The 10,173-nt window shown below is 40.7% G+C and overlaps 2 protein-coding genes across 2 annotated transcripts; both read left to right on the forward strand.

The window, feature by feature from the left end:
* The first annotated feature begins 2,091 nt into the window (after positions 1–2,091).
* Positions 2,092–2,616, forward strand: LOC149198283 (uncharacterized). Its single transcript, XM_089408990.1, has one exon. The coding sequence runs from the start codon at positions 2,092–2,094 to the stop codon at positions 2,614–2,616; it is 525 nt and encodes a 174-aa protein (XP_089265116.1).
* Positions 2,617–3,882: 1,266 nt separating this feature from the next.
* On the forward strand, positions 3,883–4,455 carry LOC149198284 (uncharacterized). Its single transcript, XM_089408991.1, has one exon. The coding sequence runs from the start codon at positions 3,883–3,885 to the stop codon at positions 4,453–4,455; it is 573 nt and encodes a 190-aa protein (XP_089265117.1).
* Positions 4,456–10,173: the final 5,718 nt, after the last annotated feature.

The following is a 10,173-nucleotide window of genomic DNA, read 5'->3' on the forward strand; positions in this document are numbered from 1 at the left end:
GGTTGGGTGAACCACGTTAAACCTCTGTGTTTCCTGTGCATGATTTATTTGTTGTGTATATTGTCTATTTAATTGCTGCACACCTTGGCCTCTAACAAGTGGTATCAGAGCATGTTGGAGGCTTGGCGCAGCGGAGGAGGTCCTGCGCGTAACGTGGCTGTCTTCATGTGATTGTGTGGTTGACCGAGTGCTGCATGCTGCGTGGAGGAGGAGCTATATAACCTGCGTTGCTGATTGCTGAGTTTGCTGGTGGTGCGGGCGGTGCCTGTGCATTGGTGCGGTGCCTGTACATTGCTGCGTAGAGAATTTTATGATATGAAACAGCGCTGGTGCGCACTGCTGTTGATGCGTTGGGCGTAAACCAACTGTGGTTGCGTGGAGGCCAACAGACCAGCAAACCTCCGTGGAGCCTGCAATTATTGCGTGAGGGTGCGTATTGCTGGTTAATGCGTGGGGTGATGTGTTAAAATGAATAGATGCACACATTTCTGCTGGCGGTTCCCCACTGTATTTAGACGTGTTATCCTGTAGCAATTTGACAGGTTTAGCATCGTTTCTCGTTAATTGAAACCTTGCCAGATTTATTTGTGCATATAAATCTAGCATACTCACAATTTTATAAAGTTAAATGTGTTGCAAAAGCATTATAATACGCCCGTTTAGATAAATCGAAGCTACTAAGGGGTTTCGAAATATAAATTAAATTGTGATGTTGTAATACGGGATAAAGACCTCTTCCACCCTCTTCTAGTTATTTGATTACAGTATCGAAATGACAATGCTGGATCATGTAGTAGAAACTGCAGATTTGAACGTTGATGTAGCCACGATGTCGATGGTAGCAATATGCATTGGAATTTTGGGGTATGTCGAAACAAAAGGAGAAATTTTCGTTTAATTGATGACTCAATTCCAATACACTTATTGGGAGTTTGATACTCAGTTTTTTGTTTTGTACTGTAATTTTGCACAGCAAAAAGTTTGTTTTTGAAAGCAAAGGCTATAAGGCATAGGCAGTTGATTATATACATTAATTGCTGGTATTTAAACATTGGTTTTGGAGATTATTGTTTTTTGGTTGATACAAGATGGCGAAAACTCAGAGTGCCCGGTTTGAAATTGAGAAGTTTAATGGCAAAAATAATTTCGAGATCTGGAAGGTGAAGATGTACGATTTGCTTGTCCAACATGGTGTGGCAAAGGCGTTGTTGGGCAAATCCAAACAACCTTACAACATCACAGATAATGAGTGGGCCGAGATGGATGAAAGAGCAATAAGTGCTATTCGACTGTGTCTGGCTGATGATGTCCTGTTTAATATCGTGTCAGAGACAACAACTGCTGGTTTGTGGACGAAACTGGAGAAACTGTACATGACCAAATCCTTAACCAATAGGATTCTCCTGAAGCGACAATTGTATAGTTTGCGAATGAAGGAAGGTACATCAATTGCTGATCATTTAAATTCTTTTAATACTCTTCTTGTGCAATTACAAAGTATATAAGTAAAAATTCAATCCGAGGATAAAGCTATTACTTTATTGTGCTCGTTGCCCGATGATGCAGGAGCATCTGGACACCTCAATGAAAAAAATTTAGAGAAGGAGACATGTGGACAACCACATGGACAGCCAAGCCAAGATTCGGTTAATGAACTAATTTTAGTTAAAAAAATCAGTTAAAACTGAATGTATGTGTAATAAGAACTGTAGGATTCTTGAGTAAATCAAAAAAAGAAGAAGGGAAAAACGTGTGAGTGCGTAAGAGAGAGGGCAAAATGTGATTGCCAAAGAAATCTGGATTAAGGCTGAAATGCCTTAACACTGTAAACTGAGTTTGTAAATAATGAAAAAAATGTTTTATGTGAACTTGTGTCTGTGTGTTTTTGCCTGTATTGTTTGCCAGCATTTTGCCTTAATTTCTGCAGAGACTCCAAATCTTTTTATATTATTTTTTTTTTCATGGAAAAAAAAAAAAAGGAGAGAAGGTCTCGGTTGAAGCAAACACAAGTAGTTTTTGTTTCGGTTTAGCAGCCACTGAGATATGACCAGACTCAAACCTGGAAATCTCATATTCAATTTGAGGAGAGTAATGGAGCACACAAACCATGGCGCGGAAATTGCAGTCGACGAAGATGATGATGAGGCGACAGATTGCAGCGTCATACAGGAAATGCCCCCTTATTTGAAAGTAAGCCTAAAGCCTCGAACTGCAGAAGATCTGTCACAACAGTTTGTGGAAGCTTCTCTTGTTATCAGGGCAAACACACAGTATCCAATGGAGCCTCCTGAGATAGAGTTAACAGATTCAAAAGGTCTAGACAAATGCCGACATTCTTATTTGCTCTCGGAAATACAAAATTATGCCAGGGAGCTTGCAGCTTCTCCCATGCTCGTATCGTTGTGTGAGGCAGCGATTGATAGGCTTTCTGATATGAATCACCCAGAAGGAAATTGTTCATTCTGCTTGTCCCTTTTGGTCACGGAGTACGCCAAAGGTGGGATTGAAGATCGACAAAATGCAGTACGTTCTTGGCATCGGGAACCGAGGGAAAATTCATGTCTTTCGCGAGAATGGAACGCTGTATGGAGTCGCGGAGACTTCGAGCAACAGTAGGCCACTGGCGTTTCTGAGGCAGAGGCTGCTGTTCTTGACGGAGACGGGTGCAGGGTCGCTGGATTTAAGAAGCATGACGGTGCGAACGGGGGAATGTGAGGGCCTCAGCGGAGCCAGGGCCGTAGCTTATGCTTTCGATGCTGCGGAGCGATCAAAAGGGTATGGTTTTACTTCAGAAGGTAATTTGATTCATGTAACGCTTATGGGGGATGTTCTGAACTTTGAATGTAGGGTTAAGAGTAAAAAGATGTCTGACATTGAAGAAGGAGGGTCTAGAGCTTCCCAAGAAGGCTTCGTGGGCCCATAACCCACAGGTCCCAAGATCGAACCTGTAGAAAAATACTGAAAATGAAGATCAACCAGTCTTCGTTTTCATCAAGTGGTATCAGAGCGGGAAAGATTTCCTGCGGAAAGGGGTTTATGGATGTGAAGAAAAGAGGTACGAAGAATGATGAGGTACATTTTGTTGAAGATTTGTAAGCTTGTGAAGGTGAGAAGATTGCAGCAAACCTGGAGCAGGAGTGCTCAATGGGTTCGAGAGGAGAGAACCGCGGAGATGCCGAGAGGACTAAGCTCAGCAGAGAAGCTTGGTAGGGCATCTGGTAGCAGGGAGGACTTGCTATTGCAGAGGTTTGGTTGCAGCTCACAGAAGGCAGTTCCACTGACGAAGTGAAACAGTGGATAGAATTGCGAATTGTGAAAGAAACGCATATGACCAGGAGGTCATAATTTTGTACCTCGAGAGCATATGACCAGGAGGTCATAATTTTTGTACCTCGGGAGTCTAATGCAGGAGCATCTGGACACCTCAATGAAAAAAATTTAGAGAAGGAGACATGTGGACAACCACATGGACAGCCAAGCCAAGATTCGGTTAATGAACTAATTTTAGTTAAAAAAATCAGTTAAAACTGAATGTATGTGTAATAAGAACTGTAGGATTCTTGAGTAAATCAAAAAAAGAAGAAGGGAAAAACGTGTGAGTGCGTAAGAGAGAGGGCAAAATGTGATTGCCAAAGAAATCTGGATTAAGGCTGAAATGCCTTAACACTGTAAACTGAGTTTGTAAATAATGAAAAAAATGTTTTATGTGAACTTGTGTCTGTGTGTTTTTGCCTGTATTGTTTGCCAGCATTTTGCCTTAATTTCTGCAGAGACTCAAAATCTTTTTATATTATTTTTTTTCATGGCAAAAAAAAAAGGAGAGAAGGTCTCGGTTGAAGCAAACACAAGTAGTTTTTGTTTCGGTTTAGCAGCCACTGAGATATGACCAGACTCAAACCTGGAAATCTCATATTCAATTTGAGGAGAGTAATGGAGCACACAAACCATGGCGCGGAAATTGCAGTCGACGAAGATGATGATGAGGCGACAGATTGCAGCGTCATACAGGAAATGCCCCCTTATTTGAAAGTAAGCCTAAAGCCTCGAACTGCAGACGATCTGTCACAACAGTTTGTGGAAGCTTCTCTTGTTATCAGGGCAAACACACAGTATCCAATGGAGCCTCCTGAGATAGAGTTAATAGATTCAAAAGGTCTAGACAAATGCCGACATTCTTATTTGCTCTCGGAAATACAAAATTATGCCAGGGAGCTTGCAGCTTCTCCCATGCTCATATCGTTGTGTGAGGCAGCGATTGATAGGCTTTCTGATATGAATCACCCAGAAGGAAATTGTTCATTCTGCTTGTCCCTTTTGGTCACGGAGTACGCCAAAGGTGGGATTGAAGATCGGCAAAATGCGGTACGTTCTTGGCATCGGCAACCGAGGGAAAATTCATGTCTTTCGCGAGAATGGAACGCTGTATGGAGTCGCGGAGACTTCGAGCAACAGTAGGCCGCTGGCGTTTCTGAGGTAGAGGCTGCTGTTCTTGACGGAGACGGGTGCAGGGTCGCTGGATTTAAGAAGCATGACGGTGCGAACGGGGGAATATGATGGCCTCAGCGGAGCCAGGGCCGTAGCTTATGCTTTCGATGCTGCGGAGCGATCAAAAGGGTATGGCTTTACTTCAGAAGGTAATTTGATTCATGTAACGCTTATGGGGGATGTTCTGAACTTTGAAGGTAGGGTTAAGAGTAAAAAGATGTCTGACATTGAAGAAGGAGGGTCTAGAGCTTCCCAAGAAGGCTTCGTGGGCCCATAACCCACAGGCCCAAGATCGAACCTGTAGAAAAATACTGAAAATGAAGATCACCCAGTCTTCGTTTTCATCACCCGAGTCATGGGATCATTTTGTTACTTCTATAAGTCTTAATTCATCAGAAACTATTGAGTTTGATGATGTAGTTGCATCCTTATTATCGGAAGAAACAAGGAGAAGGTCGCATTCAAAAACCTCTACATCAGAAGCTATGATGGTTAGAAGTCGTTCGAAAGAAAGACGCTCCAGTAGGCCGAGCGACTCACGTTCAAAGTCGAAAGGGAAGAAGAGTAAGCTAAAGTGTTGGTTTTGTGGCAAATCAAGGAATTTAAAGAAGGACTGTTGGAAGCGACAGCAGCAAACTTCTAAAGCAGATTCCCCAACAGAGAAGAAGGAGGCAAATACGACAGATACAGGTTCGACATCTGGTTCAGGTATGAGTGATGAAGTATTATCAGTTAATGTGTCAAATCATGGTAAACATTGGTTGTTAGATTCCGGTGCATCAAACCACATGTGTATTCATAAAAACTGGTTTAAGTCATATAAATCAATTGATGATGGTGTTGTGTACATGGGTAATGATGTAACATGTAATATTGTGTTGGCATTATGATGCATGTGTTGTACTTGATGGCAACCCTCTCATAGAAGAATATCTCACTTATGTATAACTGGGTGAATCTTCAGAAGAGATATCAGATGTGACTGATGGAGGATGGCTCAAAGGAATCAGATGATAGTTCTAAGTGTGACAAGTTAGCTTTGCCATCAAGTCCAAAGGGGGAGATTGTTGGCATTATGAGACAAGTGTTGTCCTTGATGGCAAACCACACTGATGACAAATCATAGTGCAGAAGGTCAGCAGTAAGGAATTGATGATCAGACTATAAGAAGAAGAGAAAGTTTATACACGCAGGTTCGTTAAGCCCAAGTCGCGTGTACACGCAGGTTGGCTTCAGCAAAAGCGCGTGTATGTGGAAAAGTACCTTTGGTCCATGGCGGTTAGTCCTTGGAAGTTGTGCCTATGGTTTCGGACCATTGTGTCTCGACGGGCGTGTCGATCCCTAGTTTTGAAGTTGATGGTATTGGATTTCTATGGTTTTGGCTCTTGGTATTGAACAAGGCCTAAGGCTATATAAAGGGAAGGAAATCATTAGGCAAGTGGATCTGAAATGTCTTGAATATCTGATGAAGCATTAGATCCAGTATGCAGGGTTATGGGTTGATGATGCATTGCTTGATCTGAGCTAAGGAGAGATCTCACCGGTTGATGGAGAACTAGATCTAAGGAGAGATCGGGATCAAATGGTTTGAAATGAACTATCTTTATGATGCTTATTCTAGATCTACATACTGACGCATGTATAGTTATATAAGTGTTATGAGTATGACTGATGTCTGGTACAGCTGCAAGTTGATAGAAATTATTTTTAGATCTGTACGCGGGTTGGCTTTGATAAAAGCGCGTATACACGCGGGTTTGATTCATCGAAGTAGCGTATACATTGTAAATCTTAATATTTGAAGTTGCAGATGGATCTGATGGTTATTACAGAGTTCTGTGTCTGCTCTGTGTTCTGGTGACTGTTGTTAACAGGGTTTCAGTGATTCAAAGTTTGATGATTGTTTTGAGCTTCAATGATAGTTATGGGTCCAGTATGAAAATTGGATGAAAAGTGGCCTTACAGATTATGTGTTGTGCTTCAGTGTATCCAGTCTGAAAATTGATGAAACGTGGTACCTGGAGGTGAGAAGATTGTAGGCAAGCACCTACGTACTAGTATCTAAGCTAGTACAAAAGCTAAAGGAGATCTTTGGAGCATTGTAGCAGGTAGCAGCCTGCGTACTAGTAAATGGATAGGCTAGTACAAGAGCAAAGGGGGTTGTAGCTCCCGTACTGGTATAAGACTGCACCAGTACAAATATTGTAAAAGGATTTTCTTATTAAGAAGAAGATTGAGATGACTTGCAGCAGGTGGTTTTCACCCACATTGGGTTTCCACCTTATATCTTTGTGTTCATGTGTGTGGCTCTTGTGTGATGTTCTGTTCTGTTATACTGCACCTGTTTACTGTTAATATGGTTAATAATGTTCTGATGCATTTACTGAAGATAAGCTAACTGAATCATAAGATTTCTGGATATACGCTAGTTTCTTTAGACACAGCAGCGTGTACACGCGGGTTCACTTAACTGAAGTAGCGTATATGTTTTTGAGCATTGAAAAAGTTTTAATGATCTGATAATACTGATTCACCCCCCCTCTCAGTATTATTTCCAACATATTGTGGGAATTGGGAGTATACAACTGCAAATGTTTGATGGGACAACTAAAATGTTAACTGATGTGAGGCATGTACCAGATTTAAGGAAAATTTTTATTTCATTAGGAGCACTTGATTCAAATGGATATAAAACTGTAATTCAAGGTGGAGTAATGAAATTTACAAAGGTATTTTACTAGTTATGAAAGCTAAGAAGGTAGGAAATCTATTTCAGTTAGAAGGAAGTACAGGGTCAGATTTTGTGTCTACGGTGTCTGAACATGACAGTAGTTCCATTCACTTGTGGCATCAAAGATTGGGGCATATGAGTGAAAGAGGGTTAAAAATTTTCACTGATCGCAAGTTACTTCCAAATCTAAAGTCTGAAAAGTTAGATTTCTGTAAGCATTGTCTGTTTGGAAAACAAAGTAAGCAAAAATTTAAAACAGGCAAACATACTAGTAAAGGCATACTTGATTATATCCATTCAGATGTTTGGGGTCCAGCTCCTTCAACCTCATATGGTGGCTCGTCTTATTTTGTATCATTTATTGATGACTTTTCTAGGAAAGTGTGGGTCTACATGTTGAAAAGGAAGTCTGATGCTTTTTCAGTTTTCAAGCAGTTTAGAGCATTGGTAGAAAACAACACTGGTAGAACAATAAAATGTTTAAGAACTGACAATGGTGGTGAGTTTACTTCTAAGGCATTTGACAGCTATTGCAAGGATGCAGGGATCGAGAGACATAAGACCACGGTTTATACTCCTCAGCAAAATGGAGTTTTTGAACGCATGAATCAGACTCTTCTAGAGAGAACAAGGAGTATGCTGAGTAACGCTGGGTTGCAAAAGGAGTTGTGGACGGAAGCGGTGGCAACAGCTTGTTATGTGATAAACCGATATCCATCGATGGCGATAGGCTGCAAGATTCCCCAAGAGGTATGGAAAGGTCACCCTTGTGACTATTCTAAACTCAGAGTGTTTGGTTGTGATGCATATGCTCTAGTGCCTAAACATCAACGAACTAAATTAGATCCACAGTCTAAAAGGTATATCTTTTTTGGGTATGGTGTTGGAACAAAGGGATATAGATTGTGGGATCCTACTACCCGTAAAATCATCATCAACAGAGATGTAAAGTTTAATGAATCCTCTCTTGTACAGTTAGATGTAGATAGTAGATTGAAACAGGATGTTGTATCTGACTTTCAACACATTCAGTTTGATAGCATTGCTAATGATAGTCATGATGACCATAGTTCAGATACTAGTCATGAACAAGTTTTAGAATCAGAACATGAACAGGGTTCAGGTATAGATCATGAACAGGTCTCAGATACTGATCGTCAAGAAGTTCCTACAGATGGTAGTCAGCCAATCGAGGAAGCGCCAGAAACATCCTTAAGGAGGTCGACAAGAATCAAACGGCCACTGAGAAGGTATGATGATTATGTCACTTCTGTTGCATTTACTGCTAATGACGATGAACCTCTGTGCTATCAGGAAGCAATAGAAGGTTCGAAAAGTGGCAAGTGGAAAGAAGTCATGAAGGACGAAATGATGGCCTTAGGTAAGAATGGCACATGGGATCTGGTTGAGCTTCCGAAAGACAGAAAAACTGTGGGGTGTAAATGGGTTTTCAAGCTGAAACAAGGTGTGAATGATACGGAAGACAGGTACAAAGTGAGGCTGGTTGCAAAAGGGTTTTCTCATAAAGCCGGCATTGACTTTCATGAGATTTTTTCACCAGTCGTTAAAATTGTTTCAATTAGAATTGTGTTAGCATTAGTGGCTTTGCTTGATTTAGAGTTGCAGCAATTAGATGTTAAGACTGCATTTCTACATGGAGACTTAGATGAGGAAATTTATACGGAACAACCAGAAGGGTTTGTTCAGCATCGCAATGAGAAATTTGTCTGCAGGCTCAAGAAGTCATTATATGGCCTGAAGCAGTCGCCTCGACAGTGGTATAAGAAGTTTGATTCTTTCATGTTGAGTCAAAAATATGTTAGAAGTGAATATGATCATTGTGTTTATTTTAAAGAGTTAAATAATGGCATATTCATTATCTTGATATTGTATGTTGACGATATGCTTTTAGCAAGCAAAAGCATAGAAGAAATCAACAGATTGAAGGCTCGGATGGCAAGGACATTTGATATGAAAGATCTAGGAGTAGCAAGACAGATTTTGGGCATGGAGATTTTCAGAGACAGGAGCAATGGTAAGCTATGGCTATCACAAAAAAAGTATATTGAGAAAATACTTTTGAGGTTTGGTATGAATAATGTGAAGCCTGTGTCAGTCCCTTTGGCTTCCCATTTCAAGCTTTCTTCGAGTTTATGTCCTAATTCAGATGAAGAAAAGGAATTTATGTCTCGAATTCCATATGCTAATGTAGTAGGGTGTTTAATGTATGCGATGGTGTGTACGTGACTAGATATTTCACATGCAGTTGGGGTTGTCAGTAGGTATATGGAAAATCCTGGTAAAGAACACTGGTCAGCAGTGAAGTGGGTGCTTCGGTATTTGAGAGGCACAAGTAGTTATTGTATCACTTACAATAAGAGTAGTGAATTTGTTTGCGGATATGTTGATTCTGATTTTGCAGGTGATTTGGATAAGAGAAGGTCAACATCAGGGTATGTCTTTACTCTTGCAGGTGGAGCTATTAGCTGGATGTCAAAGCTACAAAACATTGTTGCTTTATCCACTACTGAAGCAGAATACATTGTTGCTTCTCATGCTTGCAAAGAAGCGATTTGGTTGAAAGGTTTGTTTGGTGAATTTGGTAGGTTGCAGGACAACATCAAGTTATTTTGTGACAGTTAAAGTGCAATACATTTGGCTAAGAATCTGGCCTATCATAGTAAATCAAAGCATATACAGATCAAGTACCATTTTGTAAGACAGGTTATCACTAAAAGGGGAGTCTCTCTTGAAAAGGTGCATACAAAGGAGAATTGTGCAGACATGTTCATGAAACCAGTTTTGTTAGAGAAGCTACACTGGTGTTTGGCTTCTCTTGGCTTGCAGAAAAGATAAAATAATAAACAAACAGGGCATCAGGCTAATTGTTGTCAAGGTGGAGATTGTTGAGATTTTCTGTTTTAAATAAAATAGGCAAAAATCTCAGTGTGTGACAA

Source organism: Pinus tabuliformis, chromosome 2_2 (assembly GCF_031772625.1).
Source record: "Pinus tabuliformis cultivar Carrire ecotype Pingquan chromosome 2_2, CPIR1, whole genome shotgun sequence".
NCBI lineage: Eukaryota > Viridiplantae > Streptophyta > Pinopsida > Pinales > Pinaceae > Pinus > Pinus tabuliformis.